Raw genomic sequence first — 13,918 nt, 5'->3', positions numbered from 1 at the left:
GGATGGCTGATGAATGAGTGGAAACTAGACATTCATAAATGACTGAAGATTACACGCAACCTGGCAATACAAGCACTAGCATTAAAAATTCACGGATAGCAAGCCACTACACCAATTAACGTTAAACCTAAAGTTTCGAAGCACTTCCCCCCCTCCCCCCCATCTTTTTTAAGCTGGTAAACTACCCATCCCACACGTAACTATTGAGGCTAGAGTACTGGCTTCAAAGTAACCTTTTTAAAACAGATTTTGAGCTGATTTTATGTGCCAGGGAGTGTTCTAAGAAGAGACCCACAACACAGGAGGTACAGGTTTCTATATCCTTTGACGATTACCACAAACACGACTTAGGTCCCTAAGTCCCGATTGCAAACCAGCTTGCCGGACCAAACCTCTGACGCTCGAATTTCCGGGGGGAAGCGTGAGTATGTTACTACGGATCGATTGCTTTTGCCTGGCGGAGACCTATCTAGAAGGGCCCTGCACTGGGAGGCAAAGGAAAGGTTAGTAAAGGACGTACTCCGGAGGAGGGACCCTGAGCCACTGAGATTCGGGAGGCCACGCTGGCCTGTTTGGGTGGGCTTCCAAGCGGGTCGGAGAGTTCAGTCATGTTCGCCCACGCGGTGAGGCGCGCCCTGCGCAAGAATAAGACCCTTCGCTACGGAGTCCCCATGTTGGTGAGCGCCGTGAGAAAAAAGTGGGGGAGGGGTTCCGGAAGGGGTGGGGCCCCAAGTCTGGCTGGACGGAGAGTTCTGTGAAACTGTAACGCGTGCAACCCGGAATGGCAGTCTGGGCTAGGAAGGGGCTGGCGTTTAGGCCGTCCTAGTCTCCTAGTCTCTCCCCGCGCTGGTAGGGGGATCTCGAGTCCCCCTCTTACCTCTTTGGTAGTTACTTGGATGTGCTTCTGAGAGTGATGTCAGAATCAGATTTTAACCCAAGTTTGGATGATTACTAAACTTCCTTCCTCCCCCCCCGCGCCGCCCCTAGCTACAGCTTGACGATACTCTGGATCATTGGAACTAGTTGTATTTACTTAATTTAACTATACATTTTCGGGCATGTTCAGGTTTCAGCTTATTAGTTTGTGAACTGGCTTAATTCTTCCAGGGTTGTTATGAGTTAAATAAATCCTTGTGAGTTGAATGTAGCACATTGTAGCAGCCCTCAAAAGATGGTCGCTGAATTATAGTTGATATTTTTAAAGCACGTTGAAAGTAGTTTTGGTGTCTATTTCTTTGCATCCACTCCTACACTGAGTTCCCAGAAGGTCGCATTAGTCTTGAAAATTTGGATCAATGTTGGCTTAACACAACACCAACCCGAGTTGGAATCCAGCGAGACCACTCCCTTTCTTTTCAGTTTGACCTTGGCAAGTTACTTTGCTTCAGCAAGCCTTGATGTCATAGTAAATGAAACAATTTAAATATAAAGCATGTGGACAAAGTCCACTTACTTTTAAATAGTTTATTACTTTGGTATGGATTTGGTACAGGTGAAGTTACCAGCTTTTGCATTTAAGCAGGACTAAACGAAAGAAGGGCCTTAGAAAAGTAATGAGTGTTTTACTCATCTTTGATGAATGGATTTCTTTCTAAACTTTGGGAACTCCTTTTTATCTATCTTTTTTAAAGTTTAAAGAAAACTGTTTATAAGACAATACAGTAATTATATTTGTGTAGCTGTAGGGGAATGTGTAAAAACTATCCTCCCTGTAGATTCCCCTGCCACAAAATAGAGATCCATTCAGAAATACTGTGATTGTAGTCACTACCTTGAGGTCACCTGCATGTCCCACTGGAAGACAGTTTGATTTTGTTTCTTATCTTTCAAAATCATCAAAGCTAAGCTCTTAAAACCAGTAGTATTAAAGTACCTTCTAAGGTTTCCCTCATTTGTTTTATTTCATGGAATGGAGACTACCACAGTAGACTTCTTCCCAAGTGTATTTCTCTGTACTGGTCTCTGTGTCTATATTGGACCTGTACTATACTGGACCTAGGTCTGTACTGTTTCAAAATATGGGTCCTAGACATATAACTACTTTTGTAGAGGAAAATGTTGAATTCAGTACTGTGAAACCCAACACTACTAGAAAGACCTCAAAAGATACATCGTCTTCATCATGTATCAGTCAAATATTCCATAATTACTATGGTATACTACTATACTTCAAGTTGAAATTATTTCCTCTCTTAGATAAATGTTAATGCTTGCTTCATAAGAATCTTTATTCAGCAACATACAGAAGAGGACTTAGAGTACCACATATAGGCCAATAATACTCTCCTTCCCTGCTCTCCCAAACCACTTGAAAAAGAGAATATATTTGTTGTCTTGCAAACCACTTGAAAAAGAGAGTATATTTATTGTTTCAGTTTCCACACTGTGCATTTAGTCCCCAGAATTTACCTTTCTAATCTGACCAGTGACTACTGGTTTCTACATTCTAAAAAATTAGCCCATTTAATGTTTACTGTTCAGTTGTTTTTAGTTTATTCAGTGTTATGCAACTATCACCACAGTCTAATTTTAGAACATTTTCATCACCCTAAGAGAAACACCATACTCAACTAGTAGCCACTTCCTGTTGTCCCCTACCCTTCTCCCATCCTAGTTAACCACTAATCTACTTTTGTCTATAGATTTCATAGAATAATACAACTTATGGTGTTTTGTGACTGACTTTGTTCACTTAGCATAATGTTTTCAAGGTTCATTCATGTAACATGTATCAAAACCTCATTCCTTTTAATGGGTAAATAATATTCCATCAGTTGGAATATTTATTTTTCATTGATGAACTTTTAGGAGGTTGTTTTCATTTCTTGGCTATTATGAATAATGCTGCTATGAACATTCATGTACAGATTTTTGTGTGGATGTGTTTTCATTTCTGTTGAGTAAATACCTAGTAGTAGAAATGCTGGGTCACATGGTAACTCCATGTTTAACATTTTGAGGAACTGCCAAGCTATTTCCCAAAAACTACATCATTTTACATTCCCACCAGCAATATATGAGGCTTCTGATTTTTCCATTCTTGCCAACAGTTGTCATTGTCCACTTTTTTAAATTAAACCCTTACTAGTGGGTGTGAAGTGGTATCTCACTGTGGTTTTGATTTGCATTTCCTAATGACTAATGATGCAGTACATTCGTTCATACAGTGGATTATTGGTTATCTGTATATCTTCTTTGGGGAAATGTCTATTCAACTCCTTTGCCCATTTTTAAATGGGGCTGTTTTTCTTTTTATTGGGCAGAGGTTTTCTTAAACACCTGGAACCAGTAAGTTTCCCAGTGTTTGTCAAGGGGCTCTGTGTGCTTGATTGGGCATGCCTTCAGTACTCAGGCAGGTTACAACTCCACCTTAAGCTGTTACTTCTTGCTTGTTCAGAGCCTCAAGGTTAGCCACAGGTGAGTGTTCAGGGCCTTCTCCGATCTCTCCTGAGCTTACACACTGCTCTGGGCATGTGGACAGTTCTGCTCATGTGTGTGTCCTTCCAGAGTGTCAGGAATATGTTTGAGCTTTTCAGAGTCCTCTATGGACACCTTATGCCTCATATTTTCCTTTGAGTTTTTTTGGTTAGACTATTCCTTGCCCTGTCATCTACCACCTCAGGCAGTTTGATGTTAAACAATGGCCTCTGAATTTTTTCAGCAAACACTTCCAGGGAGAAGTGTGTTTGCACTAGTTGAGCTCCAAGTCAGGAAAACTAAAGACAGCCTTGCGAGTGGGTCTTCCAGGGAACCACCAGACTGGTCAGATAATGAAAATTCTCAGAGAATAAGACTTTAAGGAGCCCCACCCCATTATGCACCTTCCAGCGGTTACTGCTTTATATCATGATTTTAGACTGTTGGTTTTCATGTTTACCAAGGAGCTGGGGTCAAGACGTGGGAATAGGTAGGCTAAAAATGCCACCAAACTTTCTGCTTTAACCGAGATTCAGTCATTCTTCTTACGTAAATGTTCCCAACATCATTGCAGGCCTTTTTTAATTTCCAAAGTTCTGAAAAAGTAGATTTGACAACTTTTGCCAGTGTTCTCATTGCTTTAATGGAGAGGGTTTTGGAGATTCTTACTCTGCCATTTCACTGATGTCACTTTTTTTTTTTGTTTTTGGGGGGGATTTGGTGAGATTCTTCTAATTTTTCATTAGTTTATTGCTCTTTGAGGCACTTTTATGATGGTTCCTTTAAAATCTTTGCTAACGTCACTTGATAGTCTTTCCTAATTCAAGTTGCTGTTTCCTGATTCTTCTTATGACAAGCGAATTTTTATTTTATCTTGGACATTCTGTATAGTATGTTAGGAAACTTTATATTCTCTTTAGGTCTTCTACTTTAGCAGCAGTCACCATGCTTGCGTTAAGCTTGTGGGTAGAAGTTAACGTAGGTAGAGAAGACCAAACGCTGTGCCCTGGGGGTACTCCAAGTTCAGAGGGTTGGGGTGTACAGGAGGGACCAATACAGGAGACTAAGAAGGGTTCTCAGTGAGGTAAAAGGAAAACCAGGTTTAAGGGAAGAGAAGGACAATGTGATCAACAGTGTCAAATTTTGCTCATGAAATAAGATGAGAACAGAGAGTTAAACATTGCCTTTAGTAACATGGATGTCAGTGATGGTTGGAATGGGTCTAAGAGAAAGTGGGAAGAGCAGCAAGCGTAGACAACTTGTTTGAGGAATTTTACTGCAGGTAAGAACAAAGAAATGGGATAATAACTGATGGGGAAGTAAGGTCTAGAGAAATTTGTTAATAAGATGGGAGAGATAATAGCATTTTTTATGATGAATCATGCAGTGTGGTGAGCAAGATTTTTGATGAATCACTGCCCTTCAGTATATAAGATGATTGGGATCTAGTGCAGAAATGAAGATATTTAGCTAGGAGTGTAGATACCATGGTAAGGAGTGGTCGGTACTACAGTGCAATTTTGACACTAACTATGTAGCATTAGTACAGACTTCATAGATTAAGTGCACAGTTCTTCACAAAACTCCCCTTATCAGACACCAGCTGAAAGCTGTGCGATATTAGGCCACCTGTGCTTTTGATCAACTGGTTACAAGTTCAGTGGTTCCTGATTGCCCCTCAGGTTCAATAATTCAGTAGATTGACTCACAGAACTCAGGAAACCACTATACTTAGGATTATTGTTTTAGCATAATGGTTATGAATTAGGAACAGCTGAAAGAAGAGACCCTTAGGGCAAGGTCCGGGGAGGGTCCCAAAGGCAGAGTTTCCTTGTTTTCTTCCTGTGGAATCAGGGTATGCCACCATCCCAGCACACTGATGTGTTCACCAACCAGGAAGCTCATCCAGAGTTTTTTATTGGGATTTTATTATTGGGATTTTCATCATCTATGGTTGATTGGATCATTGGCTGTGTGACTGAACTCAATCTCCAGCCCCACCCTTTCCTCCTTGGAGGTCAGGAGGTCAGGTTGCTATCACATGGCTCAAGGTCCCCACCCTCTAGTCACATGGTTGATCATCCCAGCATGACCAGCCTCTATGCTGTGACTATCTAGGGGGCCACAATGAGTCACCTCAGTGGTATAAACTCAGCTGTGGTCCCAATAACAAAGATGCTCCTGTCACTCAGGAAATTCCAAGTGAGTAGCTCCCTCCCAAGAACCCAGGACCAAGACCAGACAAATTCTTTATTATGTAACATGTGGGTATTGTGATGGCAGTGGTGCAGAAAAAGAGATGATGGTGGCCTGGACTAAAATATTAGAAGAAGATATAGTCAGAAATTGTCAGATTTAAGAAATATTTTGACAGAACTCAGTGATGGATTAGATGTGAGATAGGAATTAGAGGAGCTAAAGATGACTCCGGAGAAGCTGGCTTGAGTAATTGGATGAAAGTATTTGACCTTAATTTGGATGTGAACGATTGATTAGCAGCAGATTGGGGCAGAAAGAGTGTTGGGGTAAAAAATCAAGAATTTTTTTCATGTTAATTTATATATACCTTTTAAACTTTCAAGTGGAGATGTCAAGTAGGAGGGCAGGTCTTCACTTCAGTGGGATGTTTCCCACTGAAAATGTACATTTGGAAGTTGTTAGGTTATAGATGCTATTTAAATCCATGGAACTGGATGGCATCACCTAGGGACTCTTGGTTGTGAATAGGTACAAAAGGTGTGAAGACTGAGCCTTTTGAGATACTCCAACAATTTGAGATGGGAAGGTGAGGAAGAATGAATAAAGGGAGGCTGAGAGGAGTTAGGAAAATCACAGGTGTGTCTTTTTGTTACCAACCGGGGTTCTTGGCCTTCCTTAATCAATAGATATTGATAAGAGGCCAGACAAGAAATTCAGGCAAGACTTTATTAGCAGGGGGGAGTGAAAACAGAACCCCTAGGGTGGGGGCCAGCTGATTCCTTCTATTGGGAGAGCGTAGGGATGTGTCCATGGGTGGGGCTAAAGGGGTGGCTTAGGTGGTCTGCCCACCCCTTTGTGGTGTTGAGTGTAGGGGGCATGTGCAGTACCCTGCTTTTACTCCTGACACTGTGTTTTTGCTCCCAGCTCTTCAGAAGTGGCAGTTGGGTTTTTGGTGTTTTTGTATCTTGTTGTGCATAATTTGCCCCAACTGTGCATGCCTGCAGTAATTTTTAGTCCCTTATACTTTCTTTACATTTTGTTGCTGGAGGAGAAGTTTGTCCAGGTGCAAGCACTGCAGCAAAGGGTCCCAGGTCCCAGGTCCCAGCGTGTCTCATTTTCATTGAAACCAAGAGACAGAAAAGGTACTTTACTTATACAAAGAATGATTACATATTGACATTGGAAGTATTAGCTGGTTATATATAACAGATATTTTTCCTGGTTTGTTGTCTTTTGATTTGATGTCATTTTTATTTCATTTATTTGCAGGTAAAGACTAAATTTTCATGTGGTCAGATTCATTGGGTTTTTAAATTCATAGCCTCAAGGTTTTGTCGGTATTCCAACTTCAAAATTATAGAATTTTATATTTTAATGTTTTTATCTGTTTGTATTACTTTAATTGGTAATATTAATATATTGATGGTAGGGATCAAACTTAATTTTTTTCCAAATTGCTAGACTTTTACAGCTTTAGGATGAGAGTAAAGCCCATTAGATTATTGGAGGAGATGCTAAAGCAGCAATGGCAATTCATGGGCTCTTTTTTTTTTTTTTTTTTTTTTTTTTTGCGGTACACGGGCCTCTCACCGTTGTGGCCTTTCCCGTTGCGGAGCACAGGCTCCGGACGCACAGGCTCAGCGGCCATGGCTCACGGGCCCAGCCGCTCCACGGCATGTGGGATCCTCCCGGACCGGGGCACAAACCCATGTCCCCTGCCTCGGCATGCGGACTCTCAACCACTGCACCACCAGGGAAGCCCCCATGGGCTCTTTTAAGGTGAGCCACATACTGAGAAGGGTAACATTTCATGAGATTGTTTTATCACTTGGTTAGAAAATGGAGAAAAATGCTCTCTAATTGGCCTATTTTGCAAAATCATAAAATTGAAAGAATTCTAGTCTTGAAGAAGCAAGGTCAGGATTTTATTCCTGGATTTATCCATTACAATCATGGGCAAGTCATTGAGTTGTCTGTGCTTTTATTTCCTCATGTATTAAGTGTATTTTTTTCCCTTAGCTCATAGGTCTTTTGTAAGAATCAACTAATATAATGCTTGTGATGGTGATATTTAAATCATAAGGTCAAGTACAGGTAGGGGGTAATGATCTTGGTATTTGCTCATGTGCTAAAATGTTTCCCAGTGATAGTGTGTACTATATCTACTCTGAAAAGATGAATGGTAACTCACCAGGGAAAATAATCTATAGGATTTTGTATAATCTGCCACTGTTGGTGTTCAGATAAGTAATGTATAGATAGACTGAATTCTGCCCTTCTATTTTGTTTAATTGTTTCCCTGTCTTGTTTCAGTTGCTGATTGTTGGAGGTTCTTTTGGTCTTCGTGAGTTTTCACAAATCCGTTATGATGCTGCGAAGATTAAAGTAAGAACTGTCATTGGCGTTTGACATGTGTACATGTATGTTCTGATTTATGAGACACGAATACTCAGTAAACTAAGCTGTCTTGAGTTTTATCTTGCTCTTTAAGACTGATATATGGGGACTTCCCTGGCGGTCCGGTGGTTAAGGCTCTGTGCTTCCAATGCAGGGGGCACGGGTTCCATCCCTGGTCGGGGAACTAAGATCCCACATGCTGCATGGCGAGGCCCAAAAATAAAATAAATAAATATAATAAAAATAATTCAAACAGCTGTTAAAAAAAAGACTGATATATGATCTTTGGGCTCTTTTTAAAAAATTTTTTATACACTTTTTAAAGGTTACTTTCCACTTACAGTTATTACAAAATATTGGCCATATTCCCCATTTTGTACATTATATCCTTGAACCTGTTTTACACCCAACAGTTTGTACTTCCCATGCCCTCACCCCTACTGTCCCTTACCCCTCCCCACTGGTAACCACTAGTTTGTTTTCTATATTTGTGAGTCTGCTTCTTTTTTTGTTGTAGTCAATAGTTCGTTGTATTTTTTAGAATCCACATATACATGATATCATATAGTATTTGTCTTTCTCTATCCGATTTATTTCACTTAGCATAACGCCCTCCAGGTCCATCCATGTTGCTGCAAATGGCAAAATTTTATTCTTATTTTATGGCTAAGTAAGATTACATTATACATATATATATATGTATATATATATATATATACATATATATATATATATACACACACACACACACACCACATCTTCTTTATCCATTCATCTGTTGATGGACACTTAGGTAGGTTGCTCCTACATCTTGGCAATTTTTTCAATAAATACTACAGTACTACACGATCTGCAGTTGGTTGAATCCATGGATGCAGAACTCGCAGATATGGCGGCCCAACTGTTATTTATTGAGGAAAATCCTTGTATAAGTGGACCCTCGAGGTTCAAACTCGTGTTGTTTAAGGGTCAGCTGTATTTCATTAGCAGACTTCAGTAATGTTGGTAGGAAATTAGAGTATTAAAGGCCTATTCACTTTTTTGAGTTAATTTTATGGTTTAAGAGAAATACCAATGCTAGCTAGTCTTAAAGACAGTAGGTATTCGAATAAATAGTAAATTTAAAAGGAATATATAGTTTCTATGAGGGAATAGAGCAATTATGAAATGAGTTTTAAAGTTTCTGTTAGCATCCCAATTATTGTATTAAGGTATTGTATTAAGGAATTGTATTAAGGAATTTTTTTCTCTTTTCCTTTAAGATGAAAGTTATAATAACCTGACTTTTGGAATAGGGATGTCATGTACATATTTGAAAAATAATTGAATATTTGTCATGTGTTTATCATGTGTTAGATCCTACAGATAAAGATTCAAGAAACTGGTTCTTATAAAGTTTATAGCATCATCAAGGCTGGGAGACATCTAATATAAAAATGTATCCAAACATACAATATAACAATGCCCAGTGAAATGCTATATTGGAACTCTGTGTAAAACATTACTAGAACTTCAAGGAGAGGCATACAGTTTAGACTTGGGAAAGGGATATCAGAGAAGGTCTGCTAGAGGTATCAACCTTTGAATTAAGGTTAAGAATGGGTAAGAGTTAGCTAAATGATTGAAATGATTAGTATTATATAACACAGAGTGGCTAACATAGAGGGGAGATTGGGGGAGCAAGATAGGATGGAAGAGATTGTTTCAAGTGGAGATGGAGAGACCTGTTAAGACACTTTGGCAGTAGTATAGACAAACAATAGTGGAATCTGAAGTAAAACATTTGCAATGAAGATAGAAATGAATGGGTTCCAGAAAAATTTTTAGCAGCAAATTGATAGTGACATATAATATTAAAATCTAAATAAATATCAGATGACTTGGGGCTTTGCTTTTGAGGACTGGGTAAATTTTGGTAGCAAGAGAGAGTGAGGGAGATTGCAGTAACAGAAGAGGTCTAGACGAGGGGGGTCGAAGTAAAGAGAACAAATTTGGGAGAAATGAGGTTGACTGAAGTTAAGAGGATGAGATTGGTCAGGGTCTATGGAAGGAGGCTGAGAGGACAAAGTTGAGGTGAGAAGGATCAGAGAACAAGACCTCCTGAGATTGAGATGTCCAGGTTGGTTGATGCTGAGAAGTCAGAGTCAGGTGAGGTCAAGAGTCAGTGTTTAGGTGAGGTTGAGTTCAAATAAGGTTGAGAGGGTAAGGTGGATTAAATTTGAGAGGAATTGAGAAGGTACAATTGGTTGAGGCTGACAGTTGTTAGAAGGGTTGAGAGGTTGAGATTAAGGAGGAGTCGAGGGAAAGATTGCTGAGGTCAAGGGCTGGGGGTCAGGACTGTGGTTGAGAGGACAAATTGAGTTAAGAAAGATCAAGGATAAGTACAGCTGAGAAGTTTTGAGGAGGGTGGAAAAAGATGGTACTGATTCAGAGTGACCAGCCGTTTTAGGTTGCCTGGAGCTGTCCTGATTTTAGGACTGAAAATCCAGTGTCCCAGGATGTAAAAATTCCTGCTTTTCAGTTGTGGGTATGGTAGGTTGAAAGGAAAGTACAGAACCCATGAGGTGGGCTTAAACAAATAAGCTGAAAGCAATAGCTTTCAATGTCTAGTGTGAAATGGATATGACATAGCTCATCTGCCTTCATTATGGCTGTTGCTCTTATTTTCTCTTGACTCCTAATGCTAACAACTGTGGATCCACAGTAGTAGATTATCTGCTTTTGCATCACTCCAAGTAATATGATTTAAGTGTACAATTAACTGCATTGTAATCCTGAGCATTAACAGTCTTTTTAATTTTATTTTATTTTATTAATTTTTTTTTTGCGGTACGTGGGCCTCTCACTATTGTGGCCTCTCCCGTTGCGGAGCACAGGCTCCGGACGCACAGGCTCAGTGGCCATGGCTCACGGGCCCAGCCGCTCCGTGGCATATGGGATCCTCCCGGACCGGGGCACGAACCCGTGTCCCCTGCATCAGCAGGGTGGACTCTCAACCACTGCGCCACCAGGGAAGCCCCAACAGTCTTTTTTTTTTTTTAAACCTTTGCTTGACTGTTGTAGTTTGTAAAGAAATAGTGCTTGTTTAATTTTTAACATTGTAAATATCATGACCATGTTTTTTAGGATTCAGGTAATGAAAATGAGAATAATTACAGTACCAACCACCAGTCTGTTCTCTGTATCTATGAGCTTGGTTTTTTTTGTTTGTGTGTTTTTTTAGATTCCACATACAAGTGAGATCATTACTGACTGTATTCCCCACACTGTATGTTTCATACCCATAACTCATTTATTTTGTAACTGGTAGTTTGTACCTCTTAATTTTCTTACCCATTTCTCTCTTCCTCCCTTCCCCCTTCCCTGTGGCAGCTACTTGTCTCTGTATGTATGACTCTGTTTCTATTTTGTTATGTTTGTTCATTTGTTTTTTCAGGTTTCACATGTAAGTGAAATCTAACAGTATTTGTCTTTCTTTGCCTGACTTATTTCACTTAGCATAATCCTGTTGTCAAAATGGGGAGGTCCATCCCTGTTGTCAAAAATGGCAAGATTTCATTTTTTATGGCTGAATAATATTCCATTGTGTATATACACATCACAATTTCTTTATCCATTACCCATCGATGGACACTTAGGTTGTTTCCATGTCTTGGCTCTTGTGAATAATGCTGTGGTGAACATGGGGTGCAGATACCTCTTCAAGATAGTGATTTCATTTCCTTCAGATAAATACCCAGAGGTGAAATTCCTGGGCCATCTTGTAGCTCTATTTTCCATGTTTTGCAGGAATCTCCATAGTGTTTTCCACAGTAGCTGTACCATTTTATATTCCCACCAACAGTGCACAAGGACTCCCTTTTTCCACATCCTCTCCATCAGTTGTCATTTCTTGTCCTTTTGATAATAGCCATTCTAACAAGTATGAGGTGATATCTCATTGTGGTTTTGATTTGCATTTTCCTGATGATTAGTCATGTTGAGCATCTTTTCATGTACCTGTTGGTCATCTGTCTTCTTTGGAAATATGTTCTGATCCTCTGCCCATTTTTTAAGCAGATTTTTTTGGGGGGGTGCTGCTGAGTTGTATGAGTTCTTTATATATTTCGGATACTAACCTTTTATGAGTTATATGATTTGAACTTATTTTCTTTTATTCAGTAGGTTGCCTTATCATTGTGTTGATTGCCTTTTTCTCCCCCCAGTATTATGTATGTGAAATTCATCTCTATTTTAGCTCTAAATTCAGGGTCAGCAAGCTTTTCCTGTAAGGAGCTAGGTAGTAAGTGTTTTAGGCTTTGTGAGCTACACTCTTTCACAACTATTGAAATCTGGTGTTGTATCACAAAAGCAGCCATGGACAAAAACAAGTGAGCATGGCTGTGGTCAAATAAAACTTTACTGACAAAAATGGATATTAGACTAGATTTGGTCCATGGGCCATAGTTGCTGACCCCATGATTGTTTCATTGCTGTATGGTATTCCACTAATTATACCATAATTTATTTATCCATTTTACCCTTAGACATTTGGGTTGCTTGGCAGTTTTGGTTACTAAAAATAATGTTGCTGTGAACGTTCTTATATATATTTCTTGCTGCATGTGTACAAAAAAGGAATTGCTGGAATATCACCTTTATTTGATAATTTCCAAACTTTTTCAGAGTGATTGAATCAGTTGTAGGGGAGAAAAAATAATTTTCCCTTTACCCTTCAACATTCTTGGCTGAGATCCTTAATTTTAAAATATATAATTTTAAATATATTTAAAAATATATTTGTATTTAAATATGTCTTCCTTTTATGTGCTATTGTTATAATTATTTGTCTTGTTGTCTTTTGGATTAACAACATTTTATTATTTTGCTGTTGTTCCATTAGTTTGGGAGCTATAGTCTTACTCTTCCACTGGAAGTTTTACTAGAGACTGTTGTGGTCTACAGTTTTATTTATTTTTTCCTTCTACTGTTTTGGTCTTGATGGGGAGCAGAATACACCACCCCAAAATGTGTCACTTTGGTATGTGGATTGTTTTAAGCTGAAGATAATTAAGACCCAACAGACTCAGGAAAAGCTTTTTATCTCTTCCTTAACTTCCCAAAAGGATTTAGATAGGAAGCCTGTACTAGGAAGATAGCTATTTTGAGAGAGAACTTTTTATATCAGAAGAACTTATCTGCATGGCATGGAAACATTTGTTTACTAAACATATGGTCTTCCCATCTTCCTGTGGATTATCTGCTTCCTCTTTGAAGCCCCAGACCCCTACCCCCTTAGCTCAGGATGGCATGTAAGTCTAAGTTGACTTGACTGCCTGTGAGTCTCATGTGTTTGTGGGGCTCCCATACATACATAATTAAACGTTTTTCTCCTGTTATATCTGTTTTATGTCAGTTTAATTATTAAACCAGCCAACGACCCTAGAAGGGAAGAAGGGAAAATTGTTCCTCCCCAACAGTCTGGTTTTGGTATTGGGATGATGTTGACTTCATAACATGAGTTGGGAAGTGTTTCCTCTTTTTTATTTTCTGGAAGTGATTATGTAGAATTGGTGTTACTTCTTCCTTAAATATTTTGTAGAATTTTGCCAGTGAAACCATCTGGGCATCTCGTTTTCTTTTTCAAAATGTTTTCAGCTATGAATTTAATTTTGTAAATAGATAAGACTACTCTGGCTATGTATTCTTCTTTCTCTTACATTTTCTAATTGGTTTTTACTTGCATAAAGAAACTATATTGATTTTGTATGTGGATCCATGCCCTTTGATTTTTGGGTGTTGATCTAACTACCTTGTTGAATTCTCTTTAACAAGCAATAATCATAGTAATTATTCTTAATAAAGAAACATTAAAAGCATTCGTATTAAAGCTAGGAACAATAAAGGAATATCCGTAATTGTAGCT

General features: G+C 39.1%; 1 protein-coding gene across 3 annotated transcripts in view; it reads left to right on the top strand.

Annotated features, from left to right (window-relative positions):
* Positions 1 to 463: 463 nt before the first annotated feature.
* The window catches only part of LOC309803469 (uncharacterized protein), a gene marked incomplete at its 3' end in the record, with an annotated part of 43,040 nt that continues 29,585 nt past the window's right edge, over positions 464 to 13,918 (top strand). For 2 of the 3 annotated variants that reach the window (XM_082619704.1, XM_082619702.1), the window contains exons 1-2: positions 464 to 677; positions 7,930 to 8,001. In XM_082619704.1, the coding sequence (XP_082475830.1) occupies positions 609 to 677; positions 7,930 to 8,001 (141 nt within the window). In that variant the 5' untranslated portion in view covers positions 464 to 608. The remainder of the gene's footprint in view (positions 678 to 7,929; positions 8,002 to 13,918) is intronic. The other variant, XM_082619703.1, reaches the window with a different exon arrangement.

Source organism: Mesoplodon mirus, assembly GCF_964341445.2.
Source record: "Mesoplodon mirus genome assembly, chromosome: 4".
Lineage (NCBI taxonomy): Eukaryota > Metazoa > Chordata > Mammalia > Artiodactyla > Ziphiidae > Mesoplodon > Mesoplodon mirus.
This window is presented reverse-complemented; position numbering and strand designations above follow the sequence as displayed.